Below are 24,738 nucleotides of genomic sequence, written 5' to 3' on the forward strand. Positions count from 1 at the left end.
TACCGTTTGTATATTTTACATGACAGGTTTTAGGGCATAAATAATTATGGACGGATCTGAAGATTAGATCATTTGAAAGAATAATTATAAATGACGAATACTTGAATTATTGTATCTGATTTCTGAATTCTTAGGAAAATAATAATAATCAATCGGGCAACAACTGTTAATTGGGGTCACAGATATTTGATGAGGGACCCGGAGACAATGGTTGACATTAGCACGACTAAGAAATGGTCAATTTTATTATTACTTTCCCAAAATTTTAAGTATCATTTTAATTTTAAATTAAGTATTACAAATTTATAGCTAATTTTATTAGATGGACACGATATGATACGGGATATATCAATACGCAAATTTTAAAATTTTATAAAACACGAAAACATGTGTATATATAAAATATAAAATATTTTTTAAATAAATCGTAATGATATTTTGATATTTTATTGTTATTAAAACATAAATTAATTTTTAATTATTTTTAATGTCTTATTTTAATTTAGATAAAGTATACTTTTTGTCCTTGAAGTTTAGCAAAAGTTTCAAAAATACCTCTAAGTTTTATTTTATTTCAATTTTGTTCGAGAAGTTTTCGATTTGCATCAAATATACCCTCGACGGGTAAATTTTCAAAAAATTTAAGACCAATCTAACAATAATGCATGAAAATTATGCTTGATTTGTTTATGTTGAGGATTGTTCTTATAAAATTGTTGTTGAATTTGTCTTAAATTTTTTGAAAAATTAGCTGTCAAGGGTATATTTGATACAAATAGAAAACTTCTAGGACAAAATTGAAACAAATACCTTTTTTATTATATAAAATATTTAAAATATTTTTTGTTTTAATAAATAATAATATATACTAATTTTAAATTTATTTTAAAAATACATTTTAAGAATAAAATTAGACACGCTGACACGTGATGGTATTTAGATGTAACTAAACGTGTCTGAAAAAAAAAATTTATTAAGACATAGTTGGACATAACAAGTACGCGTATCGAACGAATATCAACGAATATCGTATCCAAAATATATCCGCATATCAGACACATGGACACAATAACTTAACAAAGTCTAAGTGCTTCACAGGATATTTTTTTTTTTGGTAGTTATGCTTCATAGGATATTATACATTATTTGTTTGGTACATTCGTAGATATAAGGCATGGATGCGCCAAAAACAGTATACAATTATTACACAATAAATTGTTTCATAATGTATTGAGTAAATTGAATTGAAATTCTTCTATAACTTAATATTAGTATGATCAATTTTTTATGTACATAGTATCCCATCAATAAAAATATATCAATATCATTTTAGTTTTCCATTAAAATCCTTTCTCCTTATTATTGAGGTAAAGATTAGCCCATTTAAGTGTGGTTAGATTTGCCTCTAAAAAGCTAAAAAACTAAACATACATTAAAATCAATTTCTTATGAATTCATATTATTTTAAAAATATTACACTATTTGTCCAATTAAATATCATTTATATTATTTTTAATATAGTGGATAATCAAAATACTAATGTAATAATACATCTATAAAATCAACCTCATAGAGTATACAACTGATAGCAAGATTCATCAACGATTTAATGGGTATTTTGGTAGGAGTGTACTGTAGAATATGAAGGGTATAAGTGTCCAATCAAGCATTTCACTATTTTGGAATGCTCAATTATATCTGTTCAGTACAATGTACTTATGTACATCAAAACCTTTAGTTCAAGATAGAGTTGGCAACTTCTGCAAAGTTGTGTTTAAATAAGAGTGAAAAATAGCATTGCTTGATACAAGAAATTTACTATACTTGAGGTGGTCAAAAAATTCTATGCGTAAACAAACTCACTGTGACTTGATACATGATAGGGATTAATGACGTGGTTTGATCTATGTAGTCGACCAGGCTTTGTTGTTGTTGATGCTGCTGCTGCTTGACACAAGAAATTTCAAGTTGATTTTTTGGGCACATCAGCATCTTCTTGACTTTTGGAATCTTCTTTCTTCTCCATTACTTGTTGAACACCTTCTTGGTAACCTACTATGAAGCTTTTAAGAGCGTCTCTGTATGCAGAAGCTCTGGTCATGTACACGCGCTGCAAGGCAGGTCTGAGAGTTTCCATTCCACCTCTGGCAGCTACAGCTGAATGTTTTTCCAGTAAAAGATCCATGTGTTTTGTGAAAATCACCTCTCAAACTCATTGTTCAAATCAATGGCAGAAAGCTACCAAAAACAGCAGTTTCAAATTTGCACAAATAGCAAGAGCAGAGAGTTCTAATGCTGAATGAATAAGCAAGGGATGGCTCACTCAGCAGCATCATTGATTACTATAACTAATCTCTCTTGGTATATTATTAGGCTTCTAAGCTCTATGTAGTTTACCTTTCTGCATAACTCATTAATTTACAAGAAGAGATAATATATATATAGTATAAAAAATTCACTCGATCACACATTTACACCAGCTAGAAACTAGTATGTAACTGTAATCTTAGTTTTGGAAAGCTATCAGATTCCAAACAAGATAATGTTGTTAATATAAACTTGGGAAAGAAAGAGATGGTACCAAGATCCTCCAGTGTTGAAGGCTCTCTTCCTTTAGCAGGTTTCTTTTCATCATTGGGTTCTTCGATCATTTCATCCTTCTTATAATGTGCTGGCCGAAGATCAGGGCCAATGTCGCGAACCCAGCTTGCGGCATAAAGTCTAGCAGCTCTCTTTAAAACCTGAAGATTGAATGTTACAGTACAACTAGTAAGTTACCAACGGCCAAGTTTCACCAGTCCAATTAACTCTAGTCTATAGTATGGTCCTCCAAAATTGCATCTTTGTCTACTCAAAACATTAATAACATTAACTAAAAGGAAAAATCACGAGCCCACTGCATGATTAAAAAACAATGTACCGAACTGAGATAAATGCAAAAGGTTTCCACAAGTGTACCACGGAATCCTGTGTTTCAGTGGTTTCAGTCATAAAATATATATATTTGAAATCAATGGCTAAGACCATTGGAATGATTCCATGATACACTTGAAAGTTTCTAACAGTAATATAAACAAAATTACCCAAATACGCTGGTCCCAGGTCAATTTGCGACGCTTCTTAATGTTAGGAGGGTCAGGCAAAGACGATGGGAAAGCAATCTCTTTGAGATCATAGCGTATGTAATCATAGATTTTCCTACAAACAACCCTCACTTTCATCTTGCATCTGAGAAGAAATTGAATAAAATTTTGACTGAAATTCTTATGTTTGAAATAAATTAGCATGTATGTAATTGAATTCAATAACAATGTTTAGAATATCTGCGAAAATGAATTGAATCCATCATACAAGCTAAATAACCTGCAAATACAAACTGAAACAACAAGAACGTTACTATTATTGCATAATTAAAATCCTAAATTTAGAATCTAATTAATAAAACAAGCAATTATGTTTATCTAAAATTTAAAAACCTAAATCAAGTAATTATTATTACAGAAAATTAAAAAAGATGACGGCACAGGAACCAGGGGCGAGCAAATGAATCTGGGCGAACAAGAAACCACGAGTCCACGAGCCAGCGCCGGAATGTGTGAGCAGAGCTGCCGCCGCTTCTGCTTGTGTGTGAACTGTGAAGTGTGTTTTGTGCGAGAATGAGGCACTCACACAGTAAGAGGAATAAAAACTACGTAGTTTTTCTGTTTTTGTCTTTATTTTTTATAACTTAATATTAGCGTGATCTTTTTTTTAATATATCAATTTTATTTTAGTTTAGATCCTTTCTCCTTATTGTGGCTCATTTTTTGGATAAAACCATAGTTATCAGAACCGAACCAGTAATCAACCCAGTCATATGATTGGGTCACCGGTTCAACCGATGGATCATTGATTTACTCGGTTAACCCAGTCATAATTAAAAAATATAAAATTATATAAATAAAATTTAAAATGCAAGTCTTTACAAACATTAATAATCTAATATCAATTTTTAAACATAACTAATTTGTCACAATATATGCACATCATAGTGATTTTTTCTTATTTTTCCACAATTTGTTTACAATGACCCCAAATAGGATCAGTCTTCCCTCTATTATTGTAAACTCTTTTAGTGGTAAGATTAGGAGTTGCTGATGATGCTTATTCTTGAGATGGTGGTGTTTCTCATGATGTTTGTCATGAAGACATTTTTAAAATTCTAGCAAAAGAAATAAAAGATTTTCAGCAACCAATTTGTTTACCTAAGTGAGTTTTTAAGCACCACAGCAACAACCACCAAAGTATTCAATTCAAACGTTATCCAGCAACAAAATTCAAGTATTCAACTCAAACATTATCCAGCAACAAAAAAAATCAGCAAGTATTCAACTCAAAGTCTCAAACATTATCCAGCAACAAAAAATTTATCTCCGGTTATCCAGCAAAGTATTCAACTCAAACGCTATCCACTTATCCAGCAACAAAAAGATTATCTCAGGTTCAGCAACAACTCTAAACTCTAAAGATTAACCAGATTCAATAACAATTCTAACTCAAATTTTCTCAAGTTCAAGTTCAAGTGTTCAACAACTCTAAAACCAAATACAACAGCAACATTAACCAGATTCAATAACAATTCTAAGTTTCTAACTCAAATTTTCTCAAGTTCAACAACTCTAAAACCAAATACAACAACAACATTAACCAGATTCAATAACAATTCTAAGTTTCTAACTCAAATTTTTTTTCAACAACTCTAAAACCAAATACAACAGCAACATTAACCAGACTCAATAATAATTCTAAGGTTCTAACTCAAATTTTCTCAGTTCAACAACTCTAAAATCAAATACAACAGCAACAATAACCAGACTCAATAACAATTATAAGTTTCTAACTCAAATTCTCCCAGTTCAATAACTCTAAAACCAAATACAACAGCAACAAGCCAACAACCACCAGATTCAACAATTCTAGTGAAAGAACAGAGTAGAAAACTTGAACTTGAAGGGAGCTCACCTGATTGACTGGTCGGAACACCGCGACTGGCGCGACACAAGATGAGATTGACGACGACCACCACCCGAGGGAGCAGCTGCTGCTTGACTGGTTCCGTCTGCTTCTGCCGCCGACGAACCGAACGCAGGGGCACGGCACAACGACGACGACCGAGGTGAGGGGACGAGGGGAGAGACTGAAAGAGAGACGAAGTGATGCTGTGAGAGACAGAGAGTGACGACTATCGAGGTAAAGGGAGCGGCCGTGAGCCAGTGAGTGAGGGACTACTGAGTACTGAGTGCCGAGCTCGAGAGATGGAGAGAGGCAGAGAGCACAGACGAGGCTGGCTGGGTTAGGGGGGTTTCACTCAGTCTCAGATTTGGGCAATAGGGTTTCATTGAAAGGGAAGGGGGGAGGGGGCTCTGAAACGACGTCGTTTTAGGTATTGGACAAAAAAATTAAACACGACCCGAACCGGGTCAAATTAACCGGTCGGATCAGCAGGTCATGACGAACTAGGTTCGACCGGCCCAATGTGCAGCCGATTCAACAAGTGTTCGTTCTGATCAAATAACCGAGTTGACCAAATTTTCGGTCGAACCGACCAAGGCCGAACCGAACCTGATAACTGTGGGTAAAACACCACTACAAATCAAAGGGAGATGAATATTACGTGAATTCCTCAAATCAAAATTCGTACATGTCCCAGAGCATATTTTTATATAAATCGAATTGAGATTTAGGTATATAAGTAGTAAATCGAATTGATCAAATTCGAATTATTAGAGATAAAGGTAAATCGAATTAACATGATTCGATTTAACATGGAAATAAGTTCGTTACACGGTAAATCGACCCTATTAAATTTGATTTAGCATGCATATACCCTGAACGAATTGCATAAATCGTACACCAACCCTTGTATATGGAGCCAATGCTAAATTAAATTAAATTTTTTTTTATCAAAGATAGGAGACTCGAACCCGCAACCTCTTAATTAAGTATAGAGAGACTGCCATTTGAGCTATAACTTTATTGGCGAATTCAATTAGTTTGATAATACTAGTCTATAAAAAAATTATAAAATTTAAATTTTTTATTATAAAATAAATAATTACAATAAAATAAGATAATCTAATAATATTGAAAGCCAATTAATTTAAAAACATAATTTGAAAAATAAATCTTTTACATAATTATAAATTTATGATATAATAAATACTTTTCAAAAAATTATTTTAATAGTTGACTTCTAAATACCAAATTATTTATTTAAATAGTTTAATTTTTATCTAACCTAATGTAATAAAATAAGTTTAAACCTCCTTTTTTTTCTTATTATTATTATTATTATTATTATTATTATTATTATTATTATTATCTTATTATAAATAGTTTTATAAAATGTAAAAAAATTTTTAAAAGATTTTATGAGTATTATAAAAATTTGTAAATCAATTTATTTAAATCAATTCACTAGAAAAATTTTTAATAACAACTTGTAAGTCAATTTATGAAATGAGTACAACTAAAATTTTAATAATAATTTTTAAATTAAACATTGTTATGCTAAGTACTACAGAAATTTATAATGTACTTGTTATTAATCTATACATAATAAAGTCAACGAGTTATAACTCAAATGACATAATCTCTCTATACTCAATTTACTATTTGTATACCTAAATCGAATTGAATCCATTCTATTTATATAAAAATATACTCTAGGATATACGCGTAACGAATTTTAATTTTGGGGATTCAGGTAAAATCCATCTCCCTTTGGTTTATGAAAGTATTTTACCTTCGTTTTTTCTATGCTATAAACAATTTAGTGATATTTATATTTTAGAGTTATTATATTTTATTCTGCTGTAGAATTGGATCAATTCGATTTATATAAAAATATGCTCTGAAACATGCATGTAACGAATTTTAATTTTGGGAGATTCACGTAAAATCCATCTCCCTTTAGTTCATAGAAGTATTTTACCCACATTTTTTTTATGTTATAAACAATTTGGTGATATGCATTTATATTTTAGAGTTATTGTGTTTTATTCTATGGTTTTAACTTAATTTTTTTGAAAAGCATAAAACGTAAATGACGTTTTGTGGGTGAATAATAATTTTTATGTAAATAAAACAAAAACGGCATCAACGTTTTGTATTAAAAGAATTTTTTTAATTTGTTTATATATAAAACAGTAGTGACATTTTGTATAATTATTATTTTTTAATTGGCAAAAAAAATGACAGTGACATTTTGTGGCGTCCGTCATAAACTTTCACAAGGACGTTAAACATAGTTTTTTAACTATTTTAGTTGGTTACACCAATTAGGCTCCAATATTAAAAAAAAAAGTTTTCTTATTATTGTGGATAAAAATTAGTCCATTTTAAATATAGTTATATTTTTTTGTGAAGCTAGTGAAGGATATTTACAAATTTGATTAATTAATATTATTAATATTATTATTAATATTATTAATATTAATAAATGGTTACTAACCGTTTTGTACCATTTGGTTGAAGGAACACAACCTTTTAAAGATTGTGTATATTCAAAACATTGTGTCTATTGGCTAAAGGGACACATTGTTATGTTCAAAACATTGTATCTATTAGCAATAGAAATGACACAACCATTTGTATACGTAACTAATCATAATTGCTACGTGCAATATGTATAAATAAGTCCTTGTCCACTATTTCAGATATGAAGTACTAAGCGTACAATTTACACTACTATTAAGAGATTTTCTTTGTTCAAGAGAGTTGAGAATTTCTTACTATTGCTAATTAAGAAATTCTTAGGTTTCATTGTATCCTGGGAGAGTATTGTCATCAACCCTATAGCAACTAAGTGTGGGGACAAATATCTCTCTAAAGAAAGCGATCTAATCGTGCCTTGAAACCACTATACAAATATAAGATTTTGTCATCTTTCCATCTTCATATACCCAATGATTTTGTCATCTTACCATCTTCATATACCCAACAATTTTAGAGAGATAGTTCTTGAAGATGGCACAAGATCAAGACACTACGTTCAAGGTCATGAATCAAGAGTTTGTCAAATTAGATCGCTTTGATGGAACGAACTTCAACCGTTGGAAAGACAAGATGATGTTTCTTCTTTCAGTTCTCAATCTTGCATATGTGATTGACCCAAAGACTACACCAATTGCCGATGCCGCTGAAAATTCCACACCGGAAGAGAAAGAAAATATTGTTCAATTGAAAAAGAAATGTGATGAAGATACTTTTGCATGTCGAGGTCATATTCTCAATACTTTATCCGATCGACTCTATGATCTCTACATGTCAATTCAATCACCATTAGAGATTTGGAAATCTTTGGAAGAAAAGTACAATACCGAACAACAAGGAACAGATAAGTTTATTATGATGAAATATTTTGAATTTATTATGAATGATACTATGCCTGACATGGATCAAATTCATGAATTACAAATCCCTGTAAGTAGACTTCGTGATTTACAAGTGGTGATCCCTGAATCATTACAAGTTGGAGCAATTATTTCAAAATTGCCTTCATCTTGGAATGGTTACAGGAAGAAACTTTTACATCTTGGTGAGGACTTCACAATTGAGAAATTACTAAGGCATATACGTATAGAGGAAGAAACTCGAAAATGTGATGCTGTGTATCTTTCTCAAAGTTCTAAAGTGAATCATATTGGTGAAAACAAAACCAATAAGAAGAAAAGAAAGTTCTCTAAAGATTCAAAGCAAGATAAGAAGAGACAGAGAGAGTGTTATCATTGTCACAAGAAAGGACACTATATCAAAGAATGTAGACTTCTGAAAAGGGAAGCACCAAAGACCAACTTAGTGGAAGAGAAGGATCTAATTGCTATGGTTGTAGAAAAAGTACAAAACATGCATATTGGCATGGTTACCGAAGTCAACATAGCAACACAAGGAAAATCACTTGAGTGGTGGTCAGATTCTGGGGCTACTGCTCACGTTTGTAATGATCGCAACCAATTCAAAACATATGAAGAAGTGAACAATAGAGAAGTCTTGATGGGCAATGACAACTCAGCCAAAGTTTGTGGTCAAGGAAGTGTGGAATTAAATTTTACATCTGGAAAGAAATTAAGTTTAATAAATGTACTTCATGTTCCAGATTTGAGAAAAAATTTAATTTCTGTTAGTCTCTTGTGTAAGAAAGGATTCAAAGTTGTTATAGAATCCATCTCTTGTGTAAGAAAGGATTCAAAGTTGTTATGGAATCCGATAAAGTGATCTTGCTTAAGAATGATGTATTCATAGGAAAAGGATATTGTACTGAAGGCATGTTTAAACTTAGTATTAATAAAGTGAATGTTTCCTTGTATGTTGTTGATTCTTGTGATTTATGGCATAGTAGATTAGCACACTTAAATTACAAATCAATTGAATATATGCAAAAGAATAACTATATTGATCTTAGTAACAAGGATTTTAGTAAGAAATGTGATATTTGCATACAATCTAAAATTACTAAGAAACCTTTTCCTAAGGTTGAAAGAAATACACATTTATTAGAATTGATTCATAGTGATATTTGTGAGCTAAATGGCAATATTACTAGAGGAGAAAAAAGACACTTTATAACCTTCATTGATGATTGTTCTAGATTTATTTATGTGTATTTGCTTAGAAATAAAGATGAAGCTTTTGAAATGTTTAAGAAATATAAAATGGAAGTAGAAAATATGCATGATAAGAAAATAAAAGTTCTTCGTAGTGATCGAGGTGGAGAATATTTTTCTAATGAATTTGATAACTTTTGTGAATTACATGGTATTGTGCATAAATCTTCCGCTCCATATACTCCGCAACAAAATGGTTTGACGGAAAGAAAGAACCGTACCTTAGTGGATATGGTTAATTCAATGTTACTAAATACAAAATTACCTTACAATTTGTGGGGTGAAGCATTATTGACATCATGTCATATTCATAATAGGATACTATCAAGATATAGAAAGGTTTCTCCTTATGAAATTTGGAAAGGAAGAAACCCTAATTTAAATTATCTTAAAGTGTGGGGGTGTTTAGCCTTTTATCGAGTTCCTGATCAAAAGAGAACCAAATTGGAGCCAAGAGCCATAAAAGGCACTTTTATAGGATATGCTCAAAATTCTAAAGCATATAGAATATTAGACTTAGTGTCTAATGTAGTTGTTGAATCAAGAGAAGTAGAATTTATTAAAAATAAATTTATCAATGATTCAACTTCTAATTCAGAGTATCTCCAAAATGATACTAATATTTCACAAGAAATAAATAATCAAAATAATAAACGCCTAAGCGACAAAGAGTTATTGAACCAAGGAAGAGCTTGAGAGTAAGAAAAGAAAAGGACTTGGGTCCAAATTTTATTTCTTCTCAGTCTATCACCTTTTTGGTAGAAAGAACTAGGAATTTTGTAACAAACAAGATTCCTATTGTTATGAACATAGAGGGTGATCCTCAAACATTCAAAGAGGCTATGGCTTCAAGGGATTCTGCTTTTTGGAAAGAAGCAATAAATAATGAGATGGACTCAATATTATCTAACAATACTTGGGTCTTGGTTGATTTGCCTCCAGGATCAAAGCCTATAGGATGTAAGTGGGTATTTAGAAAAAAACATAATACTGATGGTTCATTACAAACCTTTAAAGCAAGGTTAGTGGCCAAGGGGTTTAGACAATAAGAAGGTCTAGACTATTTTGATACCTACGCACATGTGGCAAGAATGACTTCTATTAGGGCTCTTATAGCATTAGCATCCATACATAAGCTTCATATACATCAAATGGATGTTAAAACGGCTTTTCTAAATGGAGATCTTAATGAAAAATTTATATGGAGCAACCGGAAGGCTATGTGCTACCCGGAAATGAAAAGAAAGTTTGCAAATTAATTAAGTCTTTGTATGGGCTAAAACAAGCGCCTAAACAATGGCATGAGAAGTTTGATTCAGTGGTGTTATCAAATGGCTTCTCATATAATAGTGCGGATAAATGTATTTACTCAAAATTTACTAAAGATTATGGAGTAATTATTTGTTTATATGTTGATGATATGTTAATCATCGGAACAAATTTAGAAGGAATTCGTATAACGAAAGAGTATCTAACTTCTAAATTCAAGATGAAGGATTTGAATGAAGTTGATACAATATTAGACATAAAGGTACATAAGAATGAAGTTGGCTTTACTTTAAGTCAATCTCATTATATTAAAAAGGTATTAGAAAAGTTTGATCATCTCACAATTAAAGAATCCAATACGCCGTATGATCCTAATCTTAAATTAGAAGGAAACATGGGAAGATCTATAATACAATTAGAATATGCTAGTGCTATAGGAAGTTTAACGTACGCAATGCATTGTACTAGATCTGATATAGCATTTGCTGTGTGCAAATTATCAAGGTTTACAGGAAAGCCAGCAATCAACATTGGAAAGCTATAACAAGAGTTCTTGGTTATTTCAAGAAAACCATAAACTTGGGATTATATTATAGTGATTATCCCGCAGTTTTAGAAGGTTATTCCGACGCAAGTTGGATTACAAATCTTAGTGATAACAAATCCACTTCAGGATGGATTTTCACCATAGGTGGTGGAGCAATAAGTTGGGCCTTAAAGAAACAAACATGTATTACACATTCTACTATGGAGGCTGAGTTTGTAGCTTTATCAGCCGCAGATAAAGAAGTGGAATGGTTAAGAAATTTGTTATATGATATAAAGCTATGGCCACAGCAGACGACAGCCATTTCAATCTTCTGTGATAGTGAATCAACCATGTCTCGAGCATATAATAAGGTTTATAATGGAAAGTCTATACATATAAGTTTGAGACATGAATCTGTGAGGCAACTAATAGATGATGGTGTAATTACTATCACTTATGTAAGATCTCAAGAAAATTTAGCAGACCCTTTGACTAAAGGTTTGTCAAGGGATAAAATCAAAGAAACTACTGCTAAAATGGGATTAAAACCTATTATTGCTAAATGATGGGAACCCAACCTTATTCTAGTAGACCACTAATTTCAAGGTTTAATGGGTAATAACAAGTTATTTAGCAATTGGAGCACAGGTATAGGATTTACTGCTATTTACAATAAATTAGGAGGGTGAGTTTAAACTCTTAATGAAATGATAATATTATCTATCAAAAGATTCCACCTATATGAATATAAGAGTGGTGCCGCTCTAATCGAGAATTTTAGAGGTTTTATTCTCGTAAATATTCATGAAACCAGGATGAGCACAAGGCCATATAAGTGCTTAAAATTGTAAACTCTTGAACTTGGGGGGTATAAGTAATGTGTGTGGTTTTTGGTGCTAGCATATGGAGTATAGGTTTAATCGATTAGACACCTATTACTTCGTTAGAAATTTAAAATTTACACTAAAAGAATGTTTAATCTTAGTGACACATTCTTTATGCATATACTTGTATGACATTTAAATTTTGTAAATAGTGGGAGATTTAAGGGTATTTACAAATTTGATTAATTAATATTATTAATATTATTAGTATTAATAAACGGTTACTAACCGTTTTGTACCATTTGGTTGAAGGGACACAACCTTTTAAGGATTGTGTATGTTCAAAACATTGTGTCTATTGGCTAAAGGGACAGAACTCTTTAAGAGTTGTGTATGTTCAAAATATTGTATCTATTGGCAATAGAAATGACACAACCATTTGTATACGTAACTAATCATAATTGCTACGTGCAATATGTATAAATAAGTCCTTGTCCACTATTTCAGATATGAAGTACTAAGCGTATAATTTACACTACTATTAAGAGATTTTCTTTGTTCAAGAGAGTTGAGAATTTCTTACTATTGCTAATTAAGAAATTCTTAGGTTTCATTATATCTTGGGAGAGTATTGTTATCAACCCTATAGCAACTAAGTGTGGGGACAAATATCTCTCAAAAGAAAGCGATCTAATCGTGCCTTGAAACCACTACACAAATATAAGATTTTGTCATCTTTCCATCTTCATATATCCAACAGCTAGAATATTAAATATACATTAAAATTAATTTCTTATAAATTCATATAATTCTAAAAATTTTACACATCTAATTACATATTATCTTATATGATTTTTGATATAGTGAATAATCAAAATACTAATGTAATAATACATCTATAAAACAAACCTCACAGTGTATACAATTGATAGCAAGGTTCATCAACGATTTAATGGACATTTTTATAAGAGTGTAGAATATGAAGAGTAGAAATAAGGGCTCAATCTATTGTTCTGAATTTCCTTTATAATCATATACTTGTATGTGTAGAAATGGTTGGTACAAAAATACCATCATGATCATAACAGTTCATGGTTGCACCTAAATGTCTAAATGGTTAAAACAAAGAGAGCCCCCTACCAAGACTTAAGAATTATGTATTCAATGAAATACTCATACTTAGTGTATAGAATATATATTAATAATTATGTATTTATATATAAATATATATTATTTAATTCATATTTAATGTATAATTTATATTTTAATATATATTTTATACATTTAAGAATTTGTTGAGAATATATATATATGTACTTTGCTTTTATTTAAGTTTTAATCAAGAAGAATAATGTTAATATGTTTTGCAGAGTAGGTAAAGAATTCTGTAAAAATTAATAAAACATTAGGTGGATTATTATTGCATTGTAGCCAGTCGTGTCAAATAAAATTTGACATTTTTATCATGTAAAATAGAATGAAACTAATCCGATATGATGTATACTTTCATTGAAAGCAATTTAAGTAAAAAAATAATATAATAATGAATTGAGGTTGAATTACAGGATGGGTTCTACCTTGTTGCAAATTTGTTGTTTTGCTCTCTTTGCTTTTGTCTTACGGTAAAAAAAATGTAAATTGAATACATTTCATTCGATTTATACTTGGTGATACAAAACCAAGTAAATCAAACTTACTCGTAAATCAAACTTACTTGTGTCCATTTATTATAAAAGTTTCATCTCTCTCGTTAAATCGAATTTGATTATTTCGATTTACATATAATTATTTAAGTGTAACCAATTTGACTTTAAAACATTTGTAATTTTGATCTTCAAACAATTTATTGAAGTGAATTACCCTAGTTTACTGGAATAATCTCTAGTTATGTCTGCCTCGAAAATAAGGAATTTCTTATAGTTTTGCTTGCCAAACAAAACAATGTGGGGGCATTTGTATATGTTTATCCGGGGAAGACACGCACAAGGCCTCCATATCAAAAGAATTGAGCCCTATATCTTCTGCATCTATATTAGATAAAGTAATTAAAATAGGTATCTAACAAAAATGAAAAATTAAATCAAAAAATTAAAAAATCATCATTCTCAGTGGCTCTATGACTCAACTTGTCAGACCACACTTTCTTGTTACTATTATTCTCCTCGTTTCCACCATTCTTTTCCTCCACTTTCTCATTTTTCTCTCTTCTATCATCATTTCCCTCAGGAAAAAATACTCCATGAACAAAAATCTCCACTTCCTGTTTGCTAAGCCCCACTGCGTCTTCAACCTCATTACAAGGAATATAAGGTGGTCTCGCTATTTGCAACACCGTGTCCCACTTAACTCCCTTAAAGAAATCATGACTCTTGATCTCGCCAACTGTGATCCGACGATCAGGATCCTTTTCTAACAACCTACCAATCAAATCTCGTAACGCAGTCTTCTCCCCCGTCAGCTCAGGCTCCTTCGTTAATATCCCAAGAAACGTTTCTTTTCTATTCTCGCCCTTAAACGGCGTCGTTCCGTATAACATTTCATACAAAACGACACCGAGTGACCACCAATCAACACCGAAACCATGACCCTGCCCTGCGACAACCTCAGGTGCCACGTACTCTTCCGTTCCAACGAAGGAGTTCGATTTCTCCACTGAGTCTGACTCACCCCGACGAGTTGACTCAGGTTGCGGCTCTACTGAGTCCAACTCGCACGGCAAGATGCCAGAGTTACAGTTTATGTTAAGCCACGACAACCGTCGCTTCCTTGCGGGTTTCTTCGCCGACGAGTTAGGACTCGACGATTTGTGACTCGTTGATTGAGGAGATTTTGGCTTCAGCTTCTTGGAGAGATCAAAATCTACGAGCATTATGTGACCGTTTTCTTGGATCATAACATTTTCTGGCTTTAGGTCTCTATACACTATTCCCAAACCATGCAAGTACTCCAAAGCTAGGACTAATTCCACCGCGTAAAACCTTTAATAAAAGAGGGAAGAAGAAGAAAACAAAAGAAAAAGTACAAATCAGAATATGTTTTATGAATGTATGGTTGTTAAATTAAAGAAAGCAGTGTAAAACTTAGACTACTTTCTTTAGACTTGAGACGCAAAAAAAAAAAAGGAATTTTGAATTGTTTTTACTTTTCCAAACTTGCTCGGCAAGCAAGCCGCGAAGGGAGACATTAAAAAAGGTGGCTATTGGGGCACAACTTCTAGAATCACAACACCGGTCTATTGCTTTAAATTTGTTGCAGATAAAATAATGGAAATTTTGACTTGTTTGACTAATTCCCTATATTCATTAATAAATCATATTAAATTACAATTTATGACAATTACATGTTTATATATAATATATAAATAATATTTTTATTTTGATAAATAAGTCGTTAAATTGTTAAACTTTGGAGATAGTCAAAACTCAAAAGTCAAAACTAGACGGCAAGGAGATGAAATAAAATCTATTTATTTATTTATTTATTGATATAGAGAGAAAATTCACTTGGTAGTTAAGTAACAGAATAACTAGAAATACGCGTCCACCAACCCAACAAAAGAAAAACCCGAATTTTCAAATAAAAGAAACGAAAAATAACTTGCACTTGTGTAATTTAAGTTTAATAATCATTCATACACTTTAATATAAAAATATTTTACACTGCTCGTTTAATTGAATTTATTTTTATGATAAACTTTTTTTTTTGAAAATCTTATGATAACTTCTTATTGGCGTAAAATACGGAACTTCTTATTTAATTAGTTTATACTTTATACAATTAAATCCTTTAATTTTCACAAAATATCTAGAATGAAGCAATAACAATAATAATACAAAGATAGAAGTCATTCCGATACTTTTATAAAATTTAATATTATACAAGAACTATATATGTTGCTTACTTAAAAATTAGCCATTTATGTATCTCATTGGCTAAAATTAATTATTTTTTATTATAATTAAACTCCTAATTGAATGGACATAATCAAATAAAAATAACTAAAACAATACTTATAAGATTTAAACTATTAATAATATAGTCACCAAAAAAAAAATAAAAAAGTCACCAAAAAAACTATTAATAATATATGTATTTTGTATCCAATATAAGAGAGGTTAAGGAAACTCTTCTTAACTAAAGAGATTAAAAGAAATTAAGAGATAGAAAACGATATAGTATTTAAAAATAAGTTTTAAAATATAAATAATTGCATTCAGTTTAACTTGAAAAAATAAAAAGCTAACAATAGCAAAGCTAAGGTACCTGATGGTGTCATCGGCGAACATTTTCTCAGTTTGTTTCTTCCTGAGAGAATGGAGGTTGCCACCGTGGCAGAAATCCATGGCGAAGGCAACGATTCCATCGGTTTCCAAAACCCCTCGCAACCGCGGCAAAAGCGGGTGATCAAAACGACGTAGCACTTCAAGTTCGAATGAAACCCTCTTATACTCTCCGTAAGCCTCTTCCTTCTTCTGAATCAGAGCCTTCGATATAGCCTTCAGAGCCAAACACTCGCTGCATGACCGGTCACCGGCTCTCGCTAGGAACACCACTCCCTTCGCCCCGCGCCCCACGGCGCTTATTACTTTAAGATTCTCGAAATCAAGTGACGGTAAGATGCCGTCGCCGTGGTCGATCATGATGTGTGATCACCGGGAACCGGAAGATGACCGAATGATTCTTGAAGCAGAGTTTTTTTATTATTATTTCAGCTGGTTTTTGCTGTGCGTTTGAGTGTAAGAGAGAGATGAGAGAGAGAGAGAGAGAGAGCGGGGATTTTATTTTGGTGGCTGAGGTTATTTCCATTCTTGTTGGGCAAGAATTTGATGCTTATATAGGTTTGAACTTTGGAAGGGGCACGGAGTTAACGTGAACTTAACGTGCTGAAAATTGACATGTGTGGGTGTGACGGTGACGTGGTAACATTTTTAATAACTGTACCGTGTTTATGTTGGTGTAAGACTGTAAGGTATATGAACAGACAGAACAGTTGGGAACGTGAGCACAAGACAGCAAATTGTGGGGTTTGAAATTGAAATACGCGTGGGATTCTAGAAACCGTGACGAATAGGGAATGTTCCGTTTGTTGAGGAATAAGGTGAACGGAACGTTCAAATTGTAGTTTTGCTAAGCAGAGATTTAGATATTAGGCAAACTATTTGATGGAACTGTTTACAACTGTTTGATTTGATGGAGCTGCCAAAAACAATTCCAGAATTATCCCAATTTATTTTGTTATATTTGTTAATAAATAATAATAGTTTTGAAAATCAACTTTAAATTCCAAACACAAATAAGTCATCGTACTCTTTTTTTATCAAATATATAAGAGATTCAAATTCGTAATCATTTAATTAAATATGAAAAGATTATGTCATTTAATTATAATTCATTGACATAAATCATCGTATTCTTGTAGATATGTTCTTGGTGTACATTATAAGAGGTAGCATTTAACTATTTACATCAGTGCACTATTATTAAGAAATGAAAATTTTTTCAAGGACTAACGAGAGTCGAACTTTTGAAAACATAGAGAATTTAATTGCTCATTTCAAAAAATAACTGATCTTATCAATTTCAATGATTAACTTGGATACCACCTCTATTTAATAATATTGAAAATTTAAATTCTTATTATTTTGATAAAAATATGTTATTCTTATATTCATAATTAATATTTATCATCAAAACTCCAATTAAAATAAGATTTTGATTTGAATATACATGTAAAAATATATATAAAAATTTTAATTATATATTATTTTATGAATTTATTTTTGATAAATAATTATGTATTATACATATATCTAATTATATATTATAATATCAATAAAAATAATTATTTTTATATTTATTACGTGAATAATTGAGTGTAATTGAATGATTATATAAAGTATTTTATACTACCATAAAATTAAACTTGATATTTGCATAATAATTTAACCAAACCGTTTACTATCTCAAAATTCTTTGCAAACGTTGATACCCTAAATCAAGATGATTTAGTTTTTCGATTTTGAAAAAAAAAATTCTAGTATTAAAAAAAGTTAAGAGTAACTTTAAGTTAATAGAATAAATAAATAAACTAATCTCATTTCACATTCACAAAATATTAACTAAGTAATAATGATGATAAAATAGAAAAAACAATAAATTAAATATAAGTAAAATCTTATAACTTTGATAATTATGTAAGTCTCAATGTAGTCTTTGAAGTTGCACTCGAGCCTTATAGTAATTCCTGAATTTAAAAGTTTTTCAGAGTCATTCCCGAACTTGCACTTTGGAACTCAAAGTTGTCCTTCCAGCAATTTCTGGACACCTGGCACAACAGGAAAGCTTAGTTGGCAGCGTTCGTGACACGTGGGACTTACAATGGCTAGCTGATGTGGCATAGTAAACTCTTCCGCATCAATTTGGTCCCTGAGGTGAAGTTAAAACCCTAATCCCCAAATTTGAAGGCCACATTGCTCACTCTGTTCTCTTCTCGTCGATGCTGTGTTCTTGTCTTCTCCCTCTTTAAAGTCCGACGGTTATGGCAAGCACGAGCAATGCAGCTGGGAGCTCGAACAACCCACGATCATTTGGAAGCATCATGAGGGGAATGAAGAGAAACAGAGAAGCTCGTTTGCCAGAATGGTGTGCCTGCGGGTTGAGACCGGTGCTGCGGTGGTCAGGGACGGATTCTAATCCAGGGAGACCGTTCCTGGGTTGCCCAAACTACAATGTAAGTATTATTGTTGTTGATTGCTGTATTTATGGATATAAATTTTGCTGATTGAATTTTCTTGTATTTGCAGACTGTGGGTAAGAAATGGTGTGGATTGTTTTTGTGGGTTGATAAAGTTTTAGAAGATGTCATGCCATGTGATGATAGAATAAGACATTCAGTTGATGATGAAGAATGAAAGATGAAGATGGCTTGAAATTTTGGTAAATTAGAAGCTGAAATTAGGTTCTAAAAATGGGGAGAATTTTGATGTTTGTGTTCATGCTGCTGATTGTAATTGATGTTCTTGTATTAAAGCTGGATAGACAGCAGGGTCAACTGTATCTAGCAAAAAACAAATGACATGCATGTTATATGCATATGTTGTTCATGTACTTGTTCCTATCCTTTTGTTTGAAAGAAATGGAAATTAAAGTGTTTGAATATATGCATACTTCTGTTCCTGGACTTCTTTTCAATGAAATAGAAATGGACAGGATTTGAATTACTCTTAAGTCTGTAACAAAGGATAAAATATAAAGAAAAGGCTAACAAAACTCAATTCAATAAAGTCATAATTCATATTGGTAATGTTTGATTCAAAAAAGGCATTATAGAGTCAAAACACCAAGTATATCAAAGTTGTTGACATATTGACCTGATAAAATTCAAATACTAAAATCCCCAATACTGGGACAATGTTTTAGGCATTGTAAACAACATCAGCAAAATAGATACAAAAAAACAGCCTGCTTTTCCTAAACATAATCATCTTAATCTTTATTTTTTGTGTCTGGGTGCCTTAAATCCAGGGTTGGGCACAAACTTCATGAAATTTGCAAGCTTTGTAGCAGTTTCCTGTATTGCACCTTGCATAGGGTTAGGTGGGGGATTCCTTATTGTATGACTACTTCTTAGTGGGGTAGCAGCAGATGGGGTGGTTACTGGTGGATTGCTACTTCCTAAAGCCGGTTTTTCACAATACTTGGCTAACTTTCTTTTTAGAGGGAGCTTTGGCGGCCTAACAGGTGAAGGTATAACCTATCAGCGAAAACATATAAGATAGTTAGTAAACCAGGTAAGAATGTGAATATGATAAATTTAAAATCATATAAGTTTGTGAACCTATTGAGAGTCATCAGTTGCTTCCAAGGGTGGTTCACTTTGGTCAAGATTGATTTCGGTTGGGGCTTCTGGGAAAGGGGCAGCAGAGTTGGCCTGACCTTCACCACCATTAGCAGCAGTGGGTTGTGCAGTGGTAACTTCTGCAGCTACAGCAGCCTCTTCAACAGCAGCTCTCTTTGGACAGTTCCTTTTGGTGTGTTCTGCTTCGCCATAACAACGACATCGACCTTTTTTATATATTCTTTTCATCTTGGTCTTCAACTTCTTACTCCCACTTGGCTTCTCATCTGCATCTTTTCTTCTTTTTTTCTTAAGTGGTCCGGGCTTGTTTCTAAATTTTGGTGCTTGTGGTCTGTTATATGGTGACTTTTTTCATAGTGCTTGACCTGGAATTGGATTGATATGAAAGGCATATGTGTTATTATATGCTTCCATGGTTAACCACTGATGACAAAAGTCCTCCGCTCTCTTACCAGCCCTTGCTAGTGTAGCACACGCATGCATACATGGCATCCCTAAATAGCATTCACACAACAACGAAGACAACAACAGTAAGCCTACAACAAAGGTTGATAATGATAATAAGACTAAAACAATGAATTTAAAAAACATTACCACTCAATTGTCAGAAACCACATGTGCAGAGCCTCTTTCCCAAGTCCACAACCATGTTGGTCGGCCAGCCATGTACTTCAAACTTCTCATAATCTGTGTCACCAGACCATATCGGGACCCAATTTTTTTATTCCTTTCGTATCTTTTCTAACCTGCTGCACTGTATAGGAGGTAGAACTCCAGTGTTCGAATTCAGCTTCACCTTGTTCCTAGATATCGACCTCATTGCATACATTCTGACTTCTTCCAAGAGTGTGATAATAGGCTTAGCTCTAGCATCTTTGATCCTGGAGTTGAAGACTTCACAGGCATTGTTGCAGATGTTATCTATTTTAGGTGCATTACTGAAGAATGCCCGGCTCCAAGAGTCTCTAGGCCATTTGTTCAAATACTTCCAGGCTTCCTTATTGACCCTTTCAGTCTTTTTTATTATATCAAGGAAGCCATCTTGGCTAGTACACCTTGCACAATCCCAAAGTAGCCTTCTAAGCTGGAGATCCTTCCATTGCTTATTGAAATTCTTCCACAGATGCCAAACACAGAATCTGTGATGGACATTTGGAAAAACCTCCTTAACTGCATTTATAAGGCCCTGTTTCAAATACCAAAGAAGGGGTCAGATAGTTATTTTCGAGCATTAAAATTGTCCCTACACTTATATAAGTGACATTAAAATAGTCCCTAGAGTTATATAAGTGGCATCAACCTAGTCCCTACACTTATGTAAGTGACATCAAACTAGTCCCTACACAGCACTATTATAGAACATTATGCAGAATAGGATAAATAAGTAACAATAGATTGACAGAACATTATGCAGCATATAATCAGTCCAGGATTAATTCTGCAAATATAAACAGCAGCCCAGTGTATAAACATCATATAGGTAACTAATAAGTAACAATAGATAGATTGACACTAAATAACTCAGAACTATTAAGTCACAACCACTGTATAAATAAGTCACAATAGATTAATTCAGCATATATAGACAGTAGCCCAGTGTATAAACATCATGTTGAAACACACCCAATAGGTAACTACTAAGTAACAACCAGTGACTTGTTATAAGTAAGAACTATTAAGTCACAACCAGTGTATAAACATCATTTTAAGTCACAATAGATTAATTCAGCATATATAATCAGCAACCCAGTGTATAAACATCATTTTAAGTCACAACCAATAAATATTGCATACCTTCTGCATATCTGAAATAAAACACAGCTTGTTCTTCTTATAATCCCCCAGGTCTTTATGAAGTAATTCCAAGAACCATCTCCAGTTTTTAGTGTTCTCAACAGAGACAATTGCATAGGCAATAACATATATATGGTTGTTTGCATCTTGGCCAGTAGCAGACAATATCTTACCACCATGTCGGGTCTTCAGAAAAGCTCCATCCAAGCCTATGAGGGGTCTGCAACTAGTCAGAAATCCTTTTTTACATCTCTTCAAACAAACATACATCTTTTCAAAAATTAGATCATCATCAGGGTTAGGCTGAGGTATAACCCCAACTGTGACAGTGGATCCTGGATTGCTCTTCAGCAGTGTCAGCCCATAATCCCTCACCATACCATACTGGGCAGTTGCATCACCGTACACAACAGATCTAGCATTCCCTAAGGCCCTGGTCAGTGAATGCTTATTCTGTTCCAGATCACACTTAGTCTTAAAATATTGTGCAGCCTCGGAGTGTCTCAGATTCAGATATTTTCTTAGTTTTTTCACCAATTTGTAGGCTAGCCACTTCCTATTAGCTAGTCTGTTTTTGGTCTTTCTTGCACAGGTATGGTCATTCATGAATGTTTTGATCTGCCAGCAATTATTCTCAGTATTATTAGAAGTATACACAAGTCAGCCACAGCTCTCATCCTTACACCTAGCTCTCATCCTCACGTTATCGTTCTTCTTAAACCAAATCCTTCTACCCTCTTGTATGCAATATTCACGCACAGCCTCTTTGAACTCCATTTTGTAGTGAAAGTCATTCCAACCTCTAGCCTAAGCTCTCCAAACCTCCCTCCTTCTCTAAATGTAGGGAATACGTCATCTGAATCAACTTCCTCCAACTCATTCTCAAAGTTCGGAGGAGTATTCATTTCTTCTGAGTGCCATGAGTCTCCACCATCAGAATCATTATAAGCATTATCCTGCACATCATGATAAGGAGCAACTGATGATCCAAACTTAGGAATCGGTCCAAAAATGATTTCATCATCCTCAGAATCTGAGTCTGCACAAGCAGGACCATCATCTTCAACCATAACAGACTTCTTTCCTTTTGTAAGTTTCTTCTCTGGCCTACTTCTTAATTTCACATTAGTCTTTGCTGCTAACTTATCCAGAGGCAAGTCTTCTTCACTGGACACTGTATCACCACCAGGCTTATATGCTTCATCCTCTACACTATCATCACTGTCATGGCTGTCTGAGGATTCCTCTAAACTAGACAAAGCAACAAAAGCTGTCTTGGGCTGTTTTCTTTTACCAGTTGTTCTTGCAATATTTCCAATAGCAGCAGTTTTTGTCAGTGGCCTCCTTCCACATGCTGCTGGGTTGGGCCATTGTTTTTGGTGGTGGATTGGGTTTAGGTCCAAGACTTGCAGTAAGTTGGGAGAAATTTTTTCTGGTATGTTTCGGTTACCAGCAAAAAATAAAGTAGGTAGCTCCTTTGGTTTTGTGGATTCAGTAGCATTCTTTGGTTTAGAAGTTGGAGTGCATGTGTTGTGCTGGAAATTGGTTCAATTGTGGCATTGGTGGTGGATTTTGGGGTGGGAAAAATGGTTGGTATCAGCATCAGCTCCTTGTCAGAAATCACTGGTTCTGCTTCCTCAATATACACAGGTTCGGATACTCCATATTCGTAGTACACATGAATAACCCCCTTGTTCTGCTGAGCCAGGTAACATATCTCCATCAGCTCCTTATCATCTGCTATTGCTCTTAAATCAGTTTGCAGAGGCCGATTAGGCACTAGCCACCAAGTTTGGCTAACCTTGTCATACCCAATTTTCTTGTGATAGTCTCGGACGAAGAATACATCCAATGTGTCTGTATCAATGTCCGGCAACTCATAAATCTCTCTACCGTTGTAAGACATACTCCCATTAGCCTCTATGATAAAAGACCCTCCATGGTGAAATATAATGGTAATTAACGAATCACTCATCTGCCAATTTAAAAAAAATTTCATTCATCACACCCATTGTTTGAAATCAGACATCACTGCTAGTAATAGATTGGAAATGTGAAAGTATAGAATAATCAATTATTGTCCACTAATAAGAAATGAATAAACATTATTTTTCTCATTTCGATAATGAATGAGAAAATTCTTCTCATTTCTCCATGATTTACCATCGCCAAGTAAAGTAATTAGTGCACATGAAAAAACAACGTAAATGAGAATGCCTTTACAAGACATATTACAAATGGATCTGCTCATGCTTTTACAATAAAAGACATATTACAAGATGTGTATTAGAAAGTAAAAAGAATAATGAAATCCTCAAACGTACACAAGCCTTCCGACAAATACTTCTAACCTCTATCTATATACCCTACTGTTATTCAATGGACAACCACCAATATGATTCGCAATGTTCTCAGGTCTCTACAATCAAGTGATGAAACCCATTCAGCAAATTGCTTCAAACAATCATTAGTATAAACAATATTATCAATAACGGTTCTTTGGAAATTAAAAGCCTTTCCTGGCTTTGTTATCAAGAAATTAGATCCAGCTGTGCTGAGAAAGTGTGAAATTAAGAACATTATTTTGGTGTAACTAAGGATAGCAGTTCTCTAGACACTAACTTCAATCTTGATGGATCAAACCATTCAAATTTACATACCCTTTCCTACAACTAATCTACTAGTCCAAACCAAATTCATCAAACAACTTGACTATTTCAATAGCTAAGTTAACTTAATTAGCAATGGCAAAACTTACTTTATATTATTCTACCATATGTATGCAAGAATCCATTATGATTACACATTCAGAAGAAATAA

The 24,738-nt window shown here is 32.9% G+C and overlaps 2 protein-coding genes across 2 annotated transcripts; both read right to left on the bottom strand.

Annotated features, from left to right (window-relative positions):
* Window positions 1–1,534: 1,534 nt before the first annotated feature.
* LOC107464460 (uncharacterized) lies at window positions 1,535–5,371 on the bottom strand. Its single transcript, XM_016083378.3, has 4 exons — window positions 5,002–5,371; window positions 3,084–3,228; window positions 2,582–2,741; window positions 1,535–2,157 (listed from the first exon to the last, which is right to left on the bottom strand). The coding sequence occupies exons 2-4, from the start codon at window positions 3,219–3,221 to the stop codon at window positions 1,964–1,966; spliced, it is 492 nt and encodes a 163-aa protein (XP_015938864.1). The 5' UTR covers window positions 3,222–3,228; window positions 5,002–5,371; the 3' UTR covers window positions 1,535–1,963.
* Window positions 5,372–14,176: 8,805 nt separating this feature from the next.
* LOC107464459 (serine/threonine-protein kinase OXI1) lies at window positions 14,177–17,078 on the bottom strand. Its single transcript, XM_016083377.3, has 2 exons — window positions 16,530–17,078; window positions 14,177–15,244 (listed from the first exon to the last, which is right to left on the bottom strand). The coding sequence occupies exons 1-2, from the start codon at window positions 16,904–16,906 to the stop codon at window positions 14,347–14,349; spliced, it is 1,275 nt and encodes a 424-aa protein (XP_015938863.1). The 5' UTR covers window positions 16,907–17,078; the 3' UTR covers window positions 14,177–14,346.
* Between the last annotated feature and the right edge of the window lie 7,660 nt (window positions 17,079–24,738).

Source organism: Arachis duranensis, chromosome 9 (assembly GCF_000817695.3).
Source record: "Arachis duranensis cultivar V14167 chromosome 9, aradu.V14167.gnm2.J7QH, whole genome shotgun sequence".
NCBI classification, from domain to species: Eukaryota; Viridiplantae; Streptophyta; class Magnoliopsida; order Fabales; family Fabaceae; genus Arachis; species Arachis duranensis.